Source organism: Erithacus rubecula (genome assembly GCF_903797595.1).
Source record: "Erithacus rubecula genome assembly, chromosome: 11".
Taxonomy (NCBI): domain Eukaryota; kingdom Metazoa; phylum Chordata; class Aves; order Passeriformes; family Muscicapidae; genus Erithacus; species Erithacus rubecula.
Window position 1 is genome coordinate 23,201,841 of NC_136663.1, and position 21,997 is coordinate 23,223,837.

At 42.2% G+C, this 21,997-nt stretch overlaps 1 protein-coding gene and 1 long non-coding RNA gene across 2 annotated transcripts in view; one reads left to right on the plus strand and one right to left on the minus strand.

Annotated features, from left to right (window-relative positions):
- The window catches only part of LOC306806575, a 222,926-nt gene that overhangs the window by 186,018 nt on the left and 14,911 nt on the right, over nt 1-21,997 (minus strand). The gene's annotated exons all lie outside the window — the stretch shown is intronic.
- LOC306806563 (G-protein coupled receptor 55-like) lies at nt 4,490-10,198 on the plus strand. Its single transcript, XM_079315416.1, has 3 exons — nt 4,490-4,532; nt 5,358-5,590; nt 9,010-10,198. Exons 2-3 carry the CDS (start codon nt 5,571-5,573, stop codon nt 10,022-10,024), a joined length of 1,035 nt encoding a protein of 344 aa, XP_079171542.1. The 5' UTR covers nt 4,490-4,532; nt 5,358-5,570; the 3' UTR covers nt 10,025-10,198.

The following is a 21,997-nucleotide window of genomic DNA, read 5'->3' on the forward strand; positions in this document are numbered from 1 at the left end:
GAAGAGGAGGCAGCTCCCACCCCTGGTGCCAGACTGTCTGGGGGAAGTACAGGAATGACTGTGCAAGGCACTGGTGTGCCCTGCAGCTGTTGCTCCTCTCCCCCTGTGCTGCTGCATCCCTCTGTGCCAGCCTGCAGTGCTGCCTGGCCACTTGTGCTGATGGTCAGTGCTCAGCTAACACGTGGTGGAATGAAAATGCAAAGGAAATCATTCTCATTTTGTGTTGCCTAGTGCACCACACAGGCTGAGAAGAAAATATTTTCTATGGGAAAAAATCTAGATAACATCACTTATCAGAGTTCTTATGGTGAAGATGGGCGAGCATTACACAACTCTGATCTGATCACTGCCTGCGTCAGGAAAAATAATAATGTGCAATAACCATGCACTGGCACTGGGGTGGTGAGCAGAGCAGATAAATGTCCTATTTAACTGCTCCCACAGAGGGCTCAGGAGGCTGCTGGGAGCCTGTGGGTTTGTATCCATAGCACCCCCAACCATCAGCTCCTCTGCTGGGTTTGTATCCATAGCACCCCTAACCATCAGCTCCTCCTGCTGGGTTTGTATCCATAGCACCCCTAACCATCAGCTCCTCTGCTGGGTTTGTATCCATAGCACCCCCAACCATCAGCTCCTCTGCTGGGTTTGTATCCATAGCACCCCTAACCATCAGCTCCTCTGCTGGGTGATTGTGAAACGAGCTGGTGGTTTCCCTCAAAGCCTTGGGTTTGTGCACACCTCCTGTTTGCCCTGGCAGTGCCATGGCTCAGTGAGCATGGCACCCTCAGCAGCCCCAGAGCTCTGCTGAGCACCCCAGAGCAGGTGGCTGTGCTGGTGAACCCCTGCAAAGCTCATGGGTGCAGGAAGCTCTGTGTCTATTCTTACACAGTTTCACTAAAGCTCAACTTGCAGCTTGACTGGCTGCTTCTTCCTACCAATACCCAAGAAAAATTTACAGCCCATTGATCAGGCCCCCAGCCAGAATTGCTTTGGTCACACACAGGCTGTTCTGTCTCTGCTAGAGGAGCAAATTGCATAATGGTGAATTTTTGAGTCAAACACAGCTGAAGCTATTTTGGACTTTCAAATGTTACTCCCGTGATTTTGCTCACCCAAACATATTAGTGTGAGATGGCTGCTCACCAAACTGCCCAGTTCCCTTCCTCTCATCACACAACCTGAACAGACTTTGTAATGTTTCTCAAATGTAGAAATAAACCTACCCTCAGATCTGGCCAGCTCCAAAAAACACCTATCCTTTTTCCCCCATCTGGGCTGCCTTTAAGTCTTTGCCTCATCTTAAAGAGGCTGTGGCCATTCCCTATAAAATACAGCAGTTCCCAGGTTTTCTAGTGTCAAGTTTTGCATCTCCTGAACCCAAAAATCTGGCTCCATGAGGAAAAACACAACCTCAAATCTATTCAAAGCTCCCAGCTGCACAGTTGAGATAGCTCACTGTTTGTTAGGCTTTGACTGCTTATGAAGATGAGGAAGAGGGTACTGAGCAACCTGAAGAGCATTGGTCTGAAGTGTAACGTTTCCAGATAAACAAAACTCAAGTGCAAACAACAATTTTTAAGCCAGCAATGAAAATTAAGCTTGTTATTTATACAGAAAGAGCACCACAGTACATCTTCAGGCAAGTGAGAGCATCATGAGCTCTTGGCACTTTCCTTTCCAGGGTTTTTCTGCTCAGCTGGAGCTGGATAAAGTCTCCAGGATCTCCCCTCTTAAAAAAAAGACAGTAAATTCCTTTAGGGTTAGCAAACTGCAGTAGCCTGCTCAGAACAAGACTTTCTGGCTTAACTCACTCCAGTTTTTGAAAGCTTTAAAAACACACCAAAATATCAGAAACTATTCACAACACAGCATAAAAGAAACCTCAGGTGTCTAAGTTCATCAGCTTTCTAATTCCCCATTGCATGCAGCACTCTTCCCAAGGACCAGGACAATTTATTACTCACCTCCTAGTTCTCTGCTGAGCAATGTTTTTTCCTGACCCATTTTCCTCTGTATGATTAAGTCTTGTTATCTGAGATGATATTTTACAGCTGTCTGGGAGAACAAATCACATATTCATTCAGAATGGCCCAGAAACACATTGGACCCTTTCCTTGAATTTTGATTCATTTGCATTTGAGCATGCTAATTTAGATCTGAACCCCAACATTCTGGACATTAGGTACAAACAAACACATAGCTTAGACATTTGTGAAATCTGGAGCTCAAAGCTGCTATAATATATTTCCCACTTAAAAAGAGCAGAAGAATTCATGCTGGTGTAATGCAAATGAATGTGGTTTTGCACTGTTTGCACATGTTTCCTCTGAAAGAGATTTTGATTCCTTGAAAACAGCAAATGCTGGTGCCTGAATTAGCAAAAGCAGCATTTATGATGCCAAGAGGATAAAGAGTAGAGAAAGTTCAGCAAACTTTAAAAAAAAACAAAAACAAACAAAAAAAGAAAACAAACCAAAAAACCCTACTCATCTTTGCCCATAAACATTATGAAATTTCTGGTCATACACTTCCTTTCCATTTGATTATGATTACACAATATGGGGAAACAGATAAAGTTGTTGAGATTCCTGTCTCTAGGTAGCACAAAAAGTACACTCTCAAAGCACTTCAGTGGTTACTTAAAAACAAAACCTGAAGCCTTCTCCTTCCCATTGAAAACCTCAGAGTCATGCAACTGCCCAGGTCCCCAAAATACAGCATTTATCAAGCAGCAGTGCTGGGTTATAAATGCTCTGGAGCACAAAGGACTCACTGAAATAATTCCTGCTGAGCATATTCATGCACAGCACCTGAGAAAGTGCAAAAGCAACCACCAAGGAGAGGGGAAACAAGCCCTAATTTCTCAGCCACTAATGTGTCTGCCAGCCTGGGACTGAGTCATTCAGAACTTGCCCTCATTAAATATGCTCTAGATGGAAGTTGTCCTCATTTAAGCCAAAAAAGCCAACCTACAAAAAGTTGGTTTATGTGCACACCAACAAATAACAGATGACTTGCTCACCTATGAGTGGTGAACCCACATGTATCCCAAAAAAATTTGCCAGCTAAGCAAACATGAGGCTGATGTGTGCAGAAATGATGAATTTTTTTTTTGTCTAGGCCTGGTGCATCAAGTGATACTAAGTGGTAAGTTCACAGAGCCACAAGGAATGAAGGTAGTGCTGGGAGTGAATGCAGCACAAAGTATTAAAATTCATTTTTAAGCTAAGTCTGGAGGATGCCTGTGGTGAGAAGAATAAAGAAGTAACTCCATTTCAGCTGCAGCGTGGCACAGAATAACTTGTTCAAAGTCACTCAGAATTGTAGTATGCTTGCTTTCTGGTAATATTTAGTTGCACTCTTAGGTTTCTTTTCTGTGACTCCAGATTTTTTTCAGTCTGTTGCTGAGTTGGAGGTAGACCACAGTTCTGAGAAGATAGAAGTTGTAAAGCTCTTGAAACCTCCCAATTCCAGAAAGTGTTTCCCAAATGCTATGAATATGAATCATATTGCCTTCATTTCTTCTGCCACACAATTTTCTGAGGAGGTTTACCTAAACTTTGTTTAGGGTTCTGCTTTTTTTTTTTTTTTCCAAATCCCATTTTTAAAAGAGAGAGGAGGAAAATTGCAAGTTTTTTTCTTCTACTCCTGTGGTAGGAATGCTGATGCTCCTTTTTCTCCAGAAAGATAAAATTACCTCCAAGGCCAGGTTGCAATTTGAAAACTGTCACTTAGAGCTGGGTTTCTTCCTGTATTTTTCTGCAAAGGGTTGCAGCACGTCCTCAAGTCAGGAGAAGGGCTGTCAGCACAAGTGAGTGAGTTTCACACTCGAGCCAGAGAGGCTCCAGAAGCTTCCTTGGAAGCTCATCTCAAGGAAAGTGTGCTTTGGCTGCTGTGCGACTCACATGGGAGTTTGCTCACTTGTTTGCTGCCCTGTGCACCTCAGCCCTCTCACAGATAAACGTTCGTGTGCAGTTATGAATCACACACCTGAACTGGTTAAAAATGGCACATCCCCCTTAAACAAATCAGCAGCTGTGTGTGAAGTAGCTGTACCTCTCAAAAACCTCTGAGTGCTTCACTACTTACTGACCTGCAGTATGCAAATGGAGCAGAAACTGGGAGGAAGAAACCCTATTTTTATTGCAACCTCCCCTACAGTTTTCCACTTTCCAGGTTCTCCCCAGCTCAAGGAATAATTAGGAATTTGGAGGTAGCCAGCAGAAGCTCACAAAACTCCTCATCTGTATCACACCAGGAAAAGGCCAGGCTGAGCCCCTTGGCTTGAGAGAGAAATTGCCACCCTAATTTGGGCTACTGACTGGAAACAGCTGAGGAGTCAAATCATTGCACTTTTTCCACTTCTACTTGCCTATGTAAGTAGGCACAGAGTTTATGTTAAGGTAAAAAAAAAAAAAAGAGAAGAAAAGAAGGATGTGGTTGTACCGCTTACAAAATTAAGGCACCGTGTCAGAAAACACGCTCATACTCTGGACTGAAGCAATAGTGCTGATCCACTTGCTGGGGTTCAGGTAAAGAAATTTTTATCTTAGTTATTGACTTTTATATTTCCAACAATTTCATAGCAGCATTGATTTTAGATGCTATTTTCAAGCTGGTTAGTTGATTGTTACTTATAAAGTGCAAACAACGTTGTTTAGCTTAGAGCAGAAAGAAAGATTTCTGCTTTAGTGATAAATATAAATCCATTCTGTTGTAACCAAAATACTTAGAAAAAAAAGTTAAGAAATCACCCAGCTACAGATTAAATATATGGCAGGAGTGCAACCTGCTGCTCATCATTGCACTGAGCCATCTTGCTCTTCTCCAGTACATCCACAAGAGAATAACTTGTATCTAGCACGAATAATGTTCTAGGAAATATATGTAAACAAAAGATGATTTTGCTAGTGAAGCTTTCATGGAGGAGATCACCCTTAGTCTAACATCTCTAATCTATTCTCTCACACACATTTGTGTGAATCCCATCTAGGGCCAGATGAACTCAGACCCAAACTGCAAAGAGGAAACCATTCATGAATTCTGCTTTACTAAAAAAAAAAAAAAAAAAAAAACAAAAAAAAAAACAAAAAAAAAAAACCCACCTCCTGGAGCTATTACTGTAAAACCTTACTGTTCATTTCTTAGGTCAGAATACCTTTGCTGCTCACTAAACCACGAGCTTCTGCTATAGGGAAACCTAATTAATATTTTAAAAGTTCAAAGAAAGAGGAAAATCCTCAGCAGGAGAAACTGAGAACAAATGGAGCAGCAATGACACAGAGGCTGGACTAGCTAAGACACACTTTTCTCAGTACTGTTAATTACAGGTTCTTATATTACCTTTTGGTTTATAGGAGTTGTCTGAAACAATCCTAAAGCCACAGGAGAGTCCTTCAAAAAACCTGTTGAGGAGAGAGAAATTTTCCTCAGAAGATTGGAAAAGAGCAAAAGTGTTACCTCTCTCAAGAAGATGGAAAGGAAGGAGTTGGAAAAACTAGATCTGTAATCCTGGTTTTAGTATTTGAAAGAAATATCAAAATCACCCACCAAAGAATCTGTTTTCAAGCATGCTGAGTTCAAGTCAGTGGTAAGTTAAAAACCTGCACAGATTAATCTGAGAATGAGTGAAATAGAAATAATTTGACTTCCTCTGTGATATTGTCAGCAGAGAGAAATGGGGGTGTAGGAAGGGGAAACAGACTTTACACGCTACCTCTAAAGAAAATCTCATAAGCAAAGGAAACATGAGCAGTATGAAATCCATGTATGATTAGTGAGCACCCATGAAGATTCTAATCAGTGTCTGCTCTATAGGAAAGATGTGTCTGGTACAGTTCAGTATCATTCCAGATGAGTATTACCAGTCTTTTTACTAATAACTTGGACAATGCAGCAAAGATGATGCTTATGAAATGACTGCAAGGTTGTTTGCCAATGAAAAAGATTCTTCAAGCATTACTTAGTCTGGAACAGTTGCAAACAATTACTGTGGATTACTCAAGGTGTGAATTTTAAATTTGAGACACTGAAAGGGTAAAAAACCACCATGTTTTTGACAATCAGACAATTATCGATTTAAAGGCTCTTCTCTTGAAATTAATAATTTTCTGGAGTAATGCTACAGGTAATTTGGTACCAATGAATTCTAAAGAAAAGGCATTTAGTGAGCTAGAGATACAATAAAAGTAGCCCCAAACCTCAGACTTTGGAGTGATTATGCACAGTTTTCTGATACATTTACAAAGTACACAAAGTGTTGGATTGACAGGGCTTGTCACTACCCCAAAATGTTTCATGTCACCTGATTTTTTCCTCGAGTAGATGGGTGCCCTTGGTCACAGGACATCATGCTCACACTAAAGCTGGTGTTCCCATGTCCCCTTCCCTGTCCTGCCCCGGGTGACAACATCATCTGAGTGATCCCAGAGTGATCCCTTGTACACACAGCACCAGCTCAGCTCCAGTTTTTGTGTGATTTTCCCACTTCTCACATACCACAAATGTGATTTTCCAAGTAGCTGCCATGTATTGCTGGCTCAAATGGACTGAATTAATCTCATCTTGATGACCAAACCAATGTTTTCTGTTTTGCTCTCTTTTCTGACAGATAAATCCACTGAAAACATCCAGTTTTCTTTTGCTATTTCCTAAATTAACAGCACTGTGACAGTCCAGATCACCTGGCTCTGTCCTGATGCCTTGAGAGGCTCTCTGGAACAGAGGCTAGAGAATGTAAAAGAAATAAAGTAGATATTTATTTAAAAGACTTTCAAAGGATTCACCTTGGGCAGTGCAAGAGCCCAGCCCTGGCTCCACCCAAGATGGACCCTGGGTCTGGAGTTTTCACACTTTTATCACTTTTGGTCCATTTCCATATTGGGGTTCATTGTCCAATTCCAGCTCCAGGTGCTGCAGTCCCATCCTCCCAGATTCTCTCCTCAATTCACTGTTTGCACTTTTTGGGCTGAAGCTGCAGCAGTGTCCTTGGTTCTGGGGCTGGAAAAGGATTGTTTTGTGTGACTGAGCTGTGAGGAGAACTTGCCAACACTTTATATGAAGTTCAGAGTTACACGCTAATGCAGTGCAGAATCTGGGAAACAGGAAAGCCAGTCCTTAAGGCATCAGCCCAGTTCTCTGCAGGGACAGTGGCACCCAGCCCCTCCCCAGGGGTCACTCCTGCAGTGGGGTCACACAGCCAAGGACAGTCTGGGTGCAGTGCATCCCCTCAGTAACCCCCACCCAGTCTGGCTGTAGTCCTCATCAGCTTTCTGGCAACCATCTCCCTCCCTACAGAACAGCCCTTGTCCTAAACCCTGTTTTTTCTAGTGCTATTCACTTGTTTCTGAAGTGCAAGTACCTAAAATCCCCAGCCTTTCCCTTATAGGAAAAAGCAGGCACTTCATCAAAGATAAGAGTCTGGTAAGAGCTCTCCAAGACTTATTTAGCAATTTTCTTTAAAAACCTGTGTGAAGCTTAGACTCAACTGTTACAGAATTGCTTTAATCACATTTGTTATTCTTTCCTCCAACAGATAGATAAGATTGAACCTTTTCCAGCCACACTAATAACATCCATACTTCATAACAATAACTGAGCTGCACCTTCAGTTTTATGTGCCTGTTCTCTCTGTAGTCTGAGCTGGGAAATAACTGTTTCACTAACAGAAGCATGTCAAACTCTGAGTGCATTCTGTGATCATATATAATTATTTCCATTATCACTCCCATAAGCCATCCCACTTCTGACCTCCAGCACAATGTCAGCATTCCTGTGAAATTAGTGGTATAAGAGTTGGCAAAATGCAAGGCTGTCTCCCCAGCTGTTCTCTGTTTCTCTATTAAAAAACAAACAAACAAACAAAAAAAAAACCCAAAAAAAACCAGACCAAAAAAAAAAAAAAACCCAACAACTTTTTTTCAGCCATACACACAAAAAACCATCTTTCACTAGTTAGTTTTGGTTTCTTTAGCAAAGTTTGGCTCCATTTGGCAGTGCTTAAGAGATGTCACTTTTCATCCTCCAAAGCAAAGATTCTCCTCTTAATGAAACTCTTCTTAAAACATTTTCACTTACTCCTAAAATTTCTTTTGAGCTACTTGGTTGGTTGAACTGGACTGGGAACTTTGACTACCTATTTTTTCTGCTTTATTAGAAGTTTTTGAGATTTTGATTTAAAAGAGGTTATAAAAAGCACTTTTAAGGCATAATTTGTTAAAACATATGCATATTTTTAAGAACAGTGATAACATTCAAGGCAAATTAATTTTTTTTAAGAATTGTATTATGAAGATGCCATGGTTTCCCCTTGCTAATCTTTGCTGAATATCTAAGATGATCATTTAAAATTTCAAGTGCAAGCCCCAAATTTAAGCAACGCTGAAAGTTAAGCACAAGCATGAAAAACACGCTTACTCATTTTGCACCTAGATAAAAGATTAGTCTTCTTAAGCTGACCTTTTAAAACACTGCATTGGATATAAGCACTGTATGAAACTAAAATATTATATAAATGTGAGTGCAGTAAAAGAACATCAGCAAAAGCTGATGCATGGGGATTCAGATATAGGAGTAAAATCCCAGCTATCAGGTCAGCATACCTTAATATGGAATAATGATTTCATTAATTTCTGTGTAGCAGCAAAACTAAGCATAAGTGTTAGGGAAATTTCAACAGGTGTACAAATTATTAAAGATAGCCAGTAGTCTATGGAGTTTTTTGAAAATACGTGTTTGGGGGAGTCAGTCTCATCAATATCTGAAGGGATTGTTATACATGAGATGGTAATCAGGGGATGCTAACTACTTTCCCCTGAGAATCAGACTCTCCTGTAACACAGCAAGTCAGTCAAATTGGAAATAGAAAACTCTGTGCGTGAAAGGTTTCACTTTCCATAACAGACAGTGTCCAGCTCAAAACCAAAAATAATCTAGAACTGTGTTTGAATGTATCTTAGTTTTACACATTTAGTCTTAGACATTTCCAACCCGCTCTCCTTGTCATTTCAGGGCAGAAATGAGCAATGGGAGTGAGAGTTGCAATTTTACAGACATTGACAGGTTGGCATGGAAGGTGCAGCTGGGGATCTCCATCCCCACCTTCATCCTTGGGCTGGCTCTCAACAGCCTGGCCCTGTGTGTGTTCTGCTGCTTTTGGAGAAAGCAGACCAAGACCTCGGTGTACATGATCAGCCTGGCCCTGGCAGATGTCCTGCTGCTGCTCTCACTGCCGTTAAAGCTCTACTACTCTATCACCTGGGCACCTGGGCTCTTGTGCTCCTTCATACAGGCTCTTTACTTTGTCAACACCTACACCAGCATCTTCATCATTGTCTGCATCACTGTGGACAGGTACATCTGCATAAGGCACCCGTTTGAAGGTCGAGCTAACCAATCCCCCAGGTGGGCTGTCTTGATTTGCTGCTTCATCTGGGCAGCAGCTTGGATCTGCAGCAGCCCAATTTATGTGTTTCACAGGAAGGAATCTATTAAATGCTTTCACAACTTGTCAGAGCAGGCGTGGAGTGTCCCCTTCATTGTTTCTGTGGAAATATTTGGGTTTCTGATCCCGCTTGCAGTGATGGTTTTCTGCTCCGCTCAAACCATCTGGATTCTTTGGAATTGCAAAACTCACAACAGAAGGAACGTGGAAGAAAGTGGCTCATTGAGAGTGATCATAATCAACCTCGTGGTGTTCCTGGTGTGCTTCACCCCTGTCCACCTGGGGATCTTCCTGCAGTGCCTGGTGAGGCAGCACGTGATTGTGGGCTGCAGCATGAAGCAGAGCATCAGCCTCTTCCTCCAGGTGTCCATGACGTGTGCCAACATCAACTGCTGCCTGGATGCCATCTTCTACTACTTTGCTGCCAAGGAATTCTGTAAGAAAACACACCTGAGAAGGATCACTGAGGTGTGTCCTGTCTTTAACCCCTGTGCCATGCTATGGGACTGCCAGCAGTGGGAGAATGCCACTTGCCAGGACACCGACACCGCTACTCCTGACACTGCAGGGACTGTCCCATAGGGACAAGGACAATGCTTTTCCAGTGAATGCAAGCCTCTTCTGTATTTTTCTTCCCTTTAAAGATGAAGGAGAAAAAAAATAGATTAAGGAACCAGCATTAGCAAAGACTGACAACAAAAGAAGCATTAGCTTTGGCAGTATCTACAAAAGGTGAAAAGCTTTTCAGAGGTAAACTAACCACACCATGGGAATGCCTTTTAACATCAGCTTTTGTCATAGCTGCATCAGTTTTCCTTTTGCATATGTGAGCAGAAAGGTGTTGCTAAGAGCAAATACTGAAATAACTATTCATAACCTTTCTAACTTAGAAGGTATCTTGGTAGTTAAAAAGCAGTACCCAGCCAGAAGCCTGACCCTGCAGAAGATCACTGTTGGAGCTCCTCTGCTTTGGCAGCCTGGGCAGCCTGGGACAGCATGAATCCTCCCTCTGGAAGCATCACAGACTGCCCAGGGCTGCTATGAGGGACTGCAGTTTTTGCTCTTGCATGGAGGACATGCTGCCCAGAACAGAAATCCAGGATACTACCTCAGGTACCAGCCATTCCTGAGCAACAAACTTTCCTGATTACCTGAGCTGAGGAATCATCATGGCTTTCTCCTGCAACTTTAAAACATGTAAATCAAAAGAACCCATTCAAATATCAGACTTAGAGAAAGACTGAATGTGTTGAACTGTGTTTCCATGTCAGTGTGGTTCTATCAAAGGTGTAACATTACACATGTATGAAATTCTTCTGCCTGTCTTCTCACTCTTTCTTGGAGCAGGGGAATTAAGGAATCAAGCCCTGCATCACAGAAGATGAGGGAGGGAGTGATGGATACTCTCCTCACTCCCAGCTGGAAGACTGGACCAGCTCTATCCAGCTCATTCCTTAGGGATGTCCCTCCAGCCTGTGCTGTACAATTCTCTAAACACCCCAGGGTTTAGAGCTCTTCAGGTCAGCACTTTTGGGCTGTCACCACCCTAATGCCATTTGCAAGTCTGGCTAGGACTCTAATCTAAAGGTTTCTTTGTTGCAATTTAAGGCAAGCATCTCTTGAACCCTTATCTGCATGGTTGGTGCTTGTAACCAGGAACACTTTCATGAAAAGAAATAATACTCTGTCCAACAATTTCCATAAAAATGGTTGACTGTGCAAGTAGGCAGCTGCACATATCTTATAGTGGGCCTAATAAAGGAACATTTTAAAACTTGTTAGTACTAAAACTAAGACCACAGCTGAGGCAAAAAATACATTTTTATCATCATCTTCGATGCTTTCTGTGAAGGAGCAAGAGGAAGAGCTCTCCAAAACAGTAGATTTTCCAAATATTATTGTTACTGCCTCAATTACTCAGAAACTTACAGATTTTCAGTGTGGGTTAACCTTTCTTCTTTGCACCTTTCACATTATTTTGCATACAAAATACGTGTGTAAGAAAGAAGTTTTCCTAAATAAACTGTACATGTGAAGTGTATGATTTGAAAATACATTTTAATTTCCCTTGACAGCAGTATGTAAATCTCCTCTACCTGCACTAGCTGCCTAAAAATTACTTGGCAGCAGCAACTGTGGCCCATCTCACAAGGCTGGGATTATTAAAGTCAGGGTTAATTAGGCTGCAATAATTGGGCAGTGGTGGAAGACACTGTGAGCCACTGCTTTTGAGGTTCAGTCTGCTCCTGGGTGCTCATCTGGACTACAAAATCTGGAAGTTAAACTGGACTATTTTCTTCCCATTTATTGCCACCTGTGCAACTTTGTTAGTCTAAATTGTTTTTATATATAATTTCATTTGCCTAAATTTTGCCTGTTCTATCAGTGAACAAGAGCAGCCTCGCTGAGCGTGCCTGAAATTTGAGAAATGATATGAAAATGAAATTAAGAGAGGAAGGAAGAGAGCTCAGCTGTGTTGGCTCTACAGGCTGTTACAGTAGTCCTATTTTTTAGCACAAAACAGCACAGGTTCTTTTGAGCAAGAAGGTGTCACTTTCAATTCACTGCTTTTCAAGATGAACTTACATTCAAGTAAAACACTTAAGTCCTGCATTTGACCTGCAGCTAAGAATACAGTTCTTTCTAAATCAGGATTTTACACACAGGCTCCTGTAGGAAATCCACTGTTATTTCTGGAGTTTCTCCAGTTGGTTGTGTTTTTATACCAGGACAAAGCAATAAAAATCCTTCTGCAGCTTGAAAAGATACACAGCAATTTTAATGATGAATAAAACTGGAAAGCATTTGACATTTTAAAGACCCAAATCTTCCTGAGCTGATACACAGATTCAGAAATGGCTATTTCTCTATTGATGTTATTCTTAATACTCAGAGAACTGATGGAGACCTGGATGTGAACCACTCACACACTCAGGTCTCCTCCCACTGCCTCAGTTCCCATATGAAGTGAAAAAAGCACTGTCTTAGTGGAAAAAAGATAAAAAACCAAGTGCTAACCAGAAACACCGAAAACAATGTGTTTTAAAAATCACATTACAGTTCTGCTGTCTTCTGTGAATTTAACAAAACCATAATTGCACCATACAGAGGAGCTGATTTAACATAAATTTTTCTGAACATGGCCGTTTCAGGCCACAGGTGAGAATATTCAGAAAACAAAATTTTGTTTTTATCCAATTAAAGTTCTCCAACAGGGCCAAACCCCATAGGTCTTCACCTAGAAGAGAGCTGATTTTTTCTTGAGAGCATTTTTATCAATGGTCATTCTACAATTAGCATTTGTTCAACCATCAGTGTGATTCTCCAAGCTGTATTTTATAGACTCAAAAAATTGAAAGACAGAAGAGCATAAAAAGGGGAAAAAACCTAACCCCCAATTAAAACAAACAAGCAAACAAACAAAAACTCCCAGCAGAAAAAACCACAGAGGATTTGTTCTCCAAATTCTTTTCCTGTCCCTTTGCTTGGTGGGCTGTATTATTTTCATTTCCTGCTTGACCACAGAACTCAGTGACACTCCACTAATTTCTAATGCTATAAAAGTGCCATCAAAACAATGATGGACTTTATGAAAAGTTCTAATTGCCCAAGAAGTCCTTTCTGAAAGATTTGCAACAACAATGACATTAAAAAAAAAAAAAAATTCAACTGGTTTAATTGCCAGTAGAGAATCTACTAGATGAATTTTTTCTAACCTTCATAATACAGCTTTTATGGAGCATGAGCTCAAAGGCACCTGAGGGAGGCTCCAAGCCTAGATCCAAGCACTGTTGGTCTCCTCCCTTCTCAAAGAGGCCACAGATGGGCATGGGCCCTGCAGACTCACTCCAGCTTTTTCACTATGATTAAATACACAGCTAAAAATATAAACCAGACAGTTTTCCATGGGAGGATGAACAACCACAAAGAAAGCCCAATAAATGCCACTCTGGTATTTTGTCATATCAAGTAATTATTTCAAGTGTTCAGGAAACTTCAAAGTGAGAAGAGCAGCTTTCTCACTGCCTGAGGCAGCCTCTAGATCATGAGAAGAAGCTGAAATGGGCTGGAAGATTGAAACTGGTCTTCAGAGAGACAGCACCCCAAACCTCACAGTGATATTTCTCTCGGGTTATTTTGCAACACCACAACTTAGGGGCCTCAAACACATGCAAACAAGAGACAAACTGAGGCTACTCAGAGGTATAGACCTCTGCCTGACTCACCAAAGTGGTTTTGCTGAGTTTTTCCCCCTCGCATTCAGAATATTTCCCACTTCAGAGCAATTGCTTTCCCTGAATCTTGGGCACTCTCCATCCTTCCACCCAAACAGCAGGAGAGGAGCTGTGCAGAGGCAGGGTTCCCTGAGGAGCTGGCAAGCCCAGCTGGGGAAAGCAGAGCCCACCCAGCTCCTGAGGTCACTGTCACCTGCCCTGGGAGCCTGCAGGGACCTGCTCAGCACCACAGTGCAAATGACAGTAGCTTGAACAATCCCTTTATGGAGCCAGAGGGGTGGAGAGACTTTGGCTGCCACACACCAAGAGGTTTCCCCAGGATTTCCCAAGGATCTGCCTTCACAGAGAGAGGCAGGGATGTGCTTGCCCTGAGCAAAGTGGAAAGAAAGGTGCCTGCCAGTAATTTACACAACAGTACAAGTGGGAAAGCTGGCTGGGATGGGTTTCAAATTATTGTGCTCCCTAAATGTGTGGAGAAACACAAACTCCACACACACTTTGTGGCTGCTCTCCTGTCACTGCCAAAATCCACAGGCCAGAGAACAGCCAAAGGCTCAGTTCCCAGAAGGGACAGCAGCCTCTCCTGCTCTGCAGCTCTCTGTGTGCAGGGGGAGGAAATCGAGAGGAAGGGGAGCAGAGGATGCTGCAGCAGAGCAACTGCACAGAGCTGAACCTGCTGTCAGGGGAAGCATCTGCAGTCCAAAGACAGAAACTTGCCCCCAGAATAAAAATCACATGAGGTACAGAAAACCCCTCTGAGCCCTCTCCTGACTCAAGGCCAGATTTTGGGCATCTCCCCAGAGGTGTTCCCAAGCTGGTGTGTGTGTACCCGCCCTGTGCCCTTTGCCACTGCATCTCACACTGTGGCTTTCTTCTGCTGATTTTGTAAACTTCTTTTGTAAACAGATACAGCTATTTCTCCTGTAAAGGTGTGTGGGAAACAGAAGAAACTAGAACCAAAATCCACCTATTTTTTTGAAGTTATATAACATTGGACTATGGAGAACATTCACTAGGTGAAGGCTCCCTACACATAATTAAATTATTTTCTATCGGCAAGATAGTTATTTGCATTGGAAAATCACTCCTAGGAACTGATTGCCACAAAATGCACTGTGTAATGAGCTTTCACAGTTCTGTAACCTTAGTGTGAGTTTAAAAACTCCAGAGAAATCAGACTCACCCCTTCTGCATGGATACGTCAGGTTCACGAAAGCCATCTTCTATCTTTTGAACATCAGGCCAGCACAGAGACTAAAGCAAGTGCTAGCACTGAAGCACACCTGAAGAGACTAAGAATAGTCCTGTTTCTACAGTGCCTTTCATCTGAGGAAGTCAGAATGGCTGAAGGTGAGAGATACAATCTCCCACTGCAGACAGCTCTCCAGCTACTGCCACGAACATGGGAAGAAAAAAGTGAAGCAGGTGGGCAGCAGCCAAACAGCTGGTGTAGTTCAGACCCTGCAAGGTGATTCTGTGTTCCTACAGTGGCACAATTTATTGTCTTTGGCCCTGTCAAAAGTTTTGCTTTCATTTATTTCATTTTAAGATATATTTCAAAAATAAAGAAATGCTGGCAGAACTCACTGCAGCATACGGCATGACAGAGAACTCACCAGAGCCAAGTTCATGCTGGACCTGTGGATGTTTAATTCATTTTTCTTTAAATCACTGTCATTTCTGCCTCACCAAGAGGTTCTTAGGAATGGCACTGCTTTTTCCAGCACCCATTGCTCCAAGGTGGGGATTCAACTTGCCAGGAATGAACACGGTACCAGAGTCAGACCTGCTGCACATCTGTAAAGGGGCCCCAGGATGACATCCACATTGTCTCATTTACACCACCTGGCACACTTCACTGCAAAAAACCTCTCACCCAGCACCTGGCAGCCTTTCCACAGCATGCCCAGTGTCCTTGTACACGCTGCCTGGACTGAAGGTCTCAGTGCTCATTCATTTAAAGGCAGTGCTAAGGGGAGGCAGGGCACACTTGCAGACCTCATGACAAGTCTCAAACCTTGTCCATGATGCAGGTGTTTTCAAACAAACACATCCTGCTATTTATCTTCTCATCACCCCAGCTTGGTGTTTCCACAAGTCTTCCATTAGCCAGGTTTTCAAGCCCCAGTTCTGGACAGACGTGCAGCTTCCTATGGGGCAAAGAATGTCTCAGAGGCATGAAAAATTAGATTGCCCATAAGAAATCCCATCCATGCTTGTCATCCCATCCACCCTGTCCTCTGCTCCATGGCATCCAGCTCATGCCCACAGCTGCTGGTGAGCTATTGCCTCTTTGGGAGATCTGAAAAATCACTTGGTTTTCCCCTACATCCTGAAGCACAATAGCTTTAAGGACAGCTGGATTTCCACATTAAAAGAATTAGGGGGAAATGCATTTTTTTGTTCACGTTAATGCTGTAGTCTATTAATTCCATTTTCATATTTCTGACACCTGGAAAATCACACCTGTGAGTGAGAGATGTTGTTCCACAGTTAATATTCATTCCAACCAAGATGGAATTCACCCAGTTCAGTGCATGGGTGAAGTCCAGTTGTAATTCTGGGAATTGCAGGCACCATGGATACCCATAATCACCATGTCAAGATCACAATCCAAACCCACTGTTTTCCCTTTTAAAAAATGTGACTTCAAGTAAACCCATGAGACATTCTTGTGAAAGCTAACAGAGAGAACAGAGAAACACTGGAGGTTGTCTGGTCCTATGAGCTATATATTAAAAAATTTATCTATTTTATCTTTTGTGCAATGTACTGAAATGAGGCCCAAGTTTCATTTTGGCACAGCAGTGCCAGTGCTCAGTGTCCCTCCCCAGTTTCCAGAGGTGTTCTCAGCAGCTCTATTTCAGAGCTGCATTTTGCCACTCTGAAGAGATTGCACTGTCTGATGGAAACAGCTGCTCCCACCTCAAGCAATGCCCCATCCTGCATTGTCAAATATGGAAATGAGTGAGGGTTCCTCAGGTGCCCCTGATGAGCTTCTGGCATCTCTAGCTAGAAACTCAATACTTTAACTTCTGGCTTGCCCTCAACAAGAAGCAGTGTGTCCTCCCCAAGGGCAGCAGGGTGCTTGGACATCTGGGCTCTCAGATCAGCTCTCTGTGGACCTGGGTATCTGTATCCTGCAGAGGAAACCATACAGATGTTTATTAAACATCTCTGCCATTCCAATCAACTCATTTCTGAAAAAGATGCAGCCCAATAATTATGCCAGATGCTAACTGAGCTCTGGAAAGCTCTGACTGCCCTTGTAGGTAAATGAGAGTTCAAACAACCATTAGTATCTGTATTAATCTACTGATTGCCTGGTAGTACTGGGAAAAAAATTAAGATCATGATGTTTTTCTGACACCTTTGATCTGTTTATTTGCTATGTTACTATGGTTCATTTCCCCTTCACTCAGGTTGACACTGGCTGGGTAATTTTTCTCAGTATTTCATAGAAACTTTAAAATAAAACTTTTAAAAGCTCTTTATTTAAAAGATCCTAATACCTCCACTTTTTGAACCTTTTACATACAGCATCTTTTCTCTGCTACTACACCAAGTTTAATCCAAAGGCAAGCAATTCCAACCCAGTGAAAGCAAGACTTGCTCTCAGTTCCTACAGCTGTTGAAAAAGCTGCTGAAACACTGCAAAGTCATCAAAATAACTGTACTGAATTATTGCAAATATTTGTCCTTCCTTTTCCACTGCACTGAATTGTCTTAGGTGTGCCCAGCACGTAGCTGTTCCAGAAAAATCTGAGATCTCTGCATGTTCCCAGCTCCCTCCTTCCAAAGTACTGAGGTCACACTGAAAAGCCAGGCCTTGTGGCATAATTGCCTTTAAACCATGGATCCCTTGGCAGCATAAAACACTGAAATCTGAACTGTGGTGTGATTCTTTTAGGGATTTTTTTGTTGTTTCTTTTCCAGTGTAACAACAAACCCTAAGTGTAATAAAGACAGTAAAATTGTTAGAAAAAGTATCACCTTTAAAACCTCTTCTCTTCAGGATTTAGTAGTAAAAACACAAAGATACCCTGAGAATTAAATCTTTCTCTTGAAAGTAGACTGCATGATCTGTTTTGAGTCACAAATTTCTCTAAATTACTCAAAACCACATTTGCTAAATTTACACAGCAAAACCTTCTGGTTTTTCTTCTCTTTTGATTTCCAGCACTAAAAATTCAGCTTGGGGAATTCAGCTGGATCATCCCTCATTTCTATATCTCTGTCAAACAAATCGTGTGCCAGCTAAAGTCCTGGTTTCACTGGTGTTTTCTGGCAACACACAGACTGAAGAAAGGGAGCAAAGGCACAGCCAGACCCTTCCCAGCAGGATGCTGAGTGGAAAACAAGCATTTTGCTGGAGTGCAAGTGCCTGCTCTCCCTTACACTAGTATTCATTCAGAATACAGCCTAATGTTTTGAGTGTCATCACTGGCAGATTTCAGTCCAACTCAGCAGGAGTTGCATCTGTGTTGGCTCAATGCTGCAGGCAGGAGAAAAAGAGTAGCAAAAATAAATAAGTAAATATATTCTGCTGTCTCCTAGCTGCACCAAGGTCCAGGTCCATTATATAAAAATGTGTTCATGGTGATTTTTGGGGCAGAATTCACCACCACCACTTCCAGCATCACTCCAGCAAACCCACCAGTGAGAGTCTCTCCTACTGAAAGCTGACAAGATTGAATATAGAATTTTTCAACAAAGAAAATGCATCATGCACTGTCTCCCAGCTTGATTCCAGCCTCCTGCCCTTGAAATACCCTTGGCCACACAAACCATGGTTTGGTTTTTCTGTCACCCACATTTATGCTGCCATGTCCTACATTTTGTTGCATTCTTCCTACAGTTTGACCCTTGTAAAAAATCCAGAAATATCATCAGATAAATATTCCATCCTGTTTGCACCCAGTTTACCCACTGATGGAAACTTTTTTCAATGCCAACACCAAATCCTTCAAAAATTATTAGAGCTCTGTGTGGCTGATTCCACCACTGAACGCTGCCAATGTCAAAGTTACAACCACTCTCAGGGTCTCGCCATCATTAGTCTGGTCCATGAGACCTTGATTTTTCAGTTGTCACTGCAAAAGGAGCAGTCAGATGTTTTCTCAATCCCTCTGGCTGAAAGGAGAACAGAGAACCCATGAGCTTCAGTAAGGTCTGTAAATGCCAGGTCAGAGATACATTACAAAGAGGCACCTCCATTTTAAAATAATTCCAGACTATTGTAAGTTGCGAAGTATTTCTGAAATAGTTGATTTTTTTGAGAGTGGGTGTCTGCAGAGTTGGGCTTTTTGCTTTTTCTTACTGTAACTAGAATTCAGAAACCAAAAGTCTAGCCTAAAGATCTACAAACACCATCTACCAAGATCAGAGATGTCACTCAGCTTTTTTAACCATGCAGACATGAAGTCACTGCCTAATCTTAGGTATTGCTATTAGAGGGACAGGTCCTTTTGGGCAGGCTGTCAGCAGCCCAAAGTCAGCTTCAGTGGCCATGCCCTTCCCACGGGGTGCATCCTGCTGTGCCTGAGCCTGGGGAGCAGCATGGGGATCCCAGCAGGGCTGCAGGGCTGCAAACAGAGGTTTTAGATGAGGAGGATGTTGCAGAGCCCCTTGGACCATCTGTTAAATCTAACAGAAGGCTGTTTTGAATCATCAGGTGCTGACATTTCTTCAAATTTTTAAATATTTTAACTCCACTCTGTCATATGGTTGCATATTTCTCTAATACAACCACACACAGTGCATTGATAAGACCTGGCACAAAGCTTCAAACTAATCCCTTTGCAAAGGTCAGAAAGTCAGAAAAATACACATGTTGGAAAGCAATATAAATAAACCACTCTCTGTTCCCCATCACCACAGGCAGCTGAGGACCAATTCACACTGGTAGTGATCCAGAGCACTTTCAGTCTCTCAGCCCAAATTTTGGGCTAGTTCTGCTCTTCAACAAAATCTTTAATTTTATAAGTGGCTGTACCATCTAAAGTACCAAATACATCACAGTCCTTCTCCAGCTCCTAAAACAATAGCAACTACTCAAAATTTTAACATTCTGAGCAACATCTTTTTGTCCATGGCCTTGGCTGAAATTCAAACCCTCTTCCGTTCCTGAACTTCACACCTAAATTTTGGCTCCTCAACGTTACCTTTCAGTTCTCAAAACTGGTTTGGCGCTTAAACTGAATAAGTTTATTAAACTTATTAAACTGAATAAGTTTCTTACAAAACTTTCCACTTTGCTTGTCCTCTTACCTCCACCTAAAGCAGGAAGTTATCCCCAGGCAGGGTGAGGAGATCCAAGCTGTGGCACCTGCAGGGATCACCCTGAGCAGCCATCCCCTGCTCCTGCCCTGCAGCATCCTCTGTCCTCTTTCACTTTGTGTTATTGCCCTCCCTGGCAATCAGTCACCTTTCCCTGGAGCTCCTTTCCCAGGTCTGATGCTTGCCAGCAAGCCATAGCTGGGACTCTTCTGAGAATCTGCCCAGATTGCCCTGAGCAGTGAGAAAAACCTGCTTTTTCCTGTGCATTGAAAGCTGTGAGATTGAGTCACCTTTCTTCTCATGTCAGAGAGCTGAGACCTGAAGATCTCATGTACATCTGGAGCTGGAGCACGTGGTACTAAGTTGAAGGTGAAGAACTGGGGGTAAAGAAATGACTGATGTGCAATATGAAGAGAACATGAACGTGAAAGCCCTGCCTGGGTTTCCTCCTGGCTGAGAGCTTCACTGCACAGCACCCAGAACATTCAGTTTGCCTTCAGCAGTAGTCTGTCTCCTGAACCTCAGAGAAGACAAACATGAAAAAAAACCACTTTAAAATACTGGGAGCACCTTGAAACACAGCCCTTCACCACAGGCAGAGAGATTTCTGAAGTGGCAAATATATAACCAAGTTAACATCACATACCTTTTTTCCCCTCTACCTCGTTGCTCACATGCTGTTATTACCTGGCTGAAAATCTCTGTCCTGCTGAGCAGCAGCTGCTCCTGCCAGGAATCCTTTGGACTTTGGTGTGGGAGGTGATATTGAGAAGAAGAGTAATGAGCCATAATTGTATAGTGTATCTTTCATTTGAGGAAGAATTCCATTTAAATTAACAGGTGTGCATTTCCCTCCAAACATGCAACTCCTCAATCCAGAATCAAAGAGCTCTCCTATACAGAAAGGGTCAGTATTTCTTAGTTTGATAAACCAAGTCAGGTTAAAAGAAAAAGAAAAGAGGCACAGAAAACAGTTACTCTTTTTAACTACTCAAGAGAAACAAATTTTAACCACCAGTTACAGCTTCAGGCAGAGATTTGGCTGAAAAGCAGGAGTCTGTGTAGATATCATTAAACTGCAGCTCTAGAAGCTTGAACTGATCTTCATCTCAAATTTGATCTGACTTTTCACAAATTTACCAGATCAGAAAGAATGGAAGAAACAATATTCTGGATGCTGGAACAATTTGATCCGAAGAACCAAGTGTCAATGCTGAAAAACATGAACCAAGCATCATCTCTGCAAAAATCAGATTAAGGTAAGAATATTTTTAAAATTAAGATCTTATAGTTAAGGAAAAAGATATTCTAACACTTTCTCCCTCTCCCCACTTAGTTCAGATCACAAGCCAGACTGCTAAATCAGCATCAGTGTTGTAGCCCTATTTAGCACTGCTTCAGTGGTTGTGGTTATTCATGAAAAAGTGCTCAAGACCAGAGAAATTTTTACACTAAAATATTTAAATACTTGGCTTTAGAAACATTTACCAGGAAAACAACAGGAAAAGGATGTGGCCTGAGAAATACATGTAACATCTTCATCAGTGTCATATAATTATTTATATGAATTTGATTTCACTGAGAATTAATAAGTGTGAGAAGTCTGAAGTGCAGGTGTGTCCTGGCACCAAACAAGCAGCTATCAAACTCCATTTCTGGGAAGAAAAACAGATATTTTTTAACTCACAGTGGATGTTGTCCACTAAAAACCCCCTAAACCTTTCACTGAAGGGTTTTTTTAAAAAGGCAGAGGCTCAGAATGTGCACACCAACCCTCTGAGAGAAGAAAACCAGTGGGAAGAAGAGAGGAGAGGTGGCACGAGGGAGAGGGCAGGAGCAGAAGCTCTCCCTTCTTTTGGTTGAAACCCAGGGTTTGTTTTTTTGTTGTGTGGGTGTTCTTTTGTTTTTTGTTTTTTTGGTTTTTTGCGGTTTTTTTGTGAGCCCCTTTCTCTGGAGACCACATCTCTAACTTTACATACAAGGATAGCATCCTGTAGATACATACCCAACACAAAGCTCTCCCTGCCTTACTCCACACAGC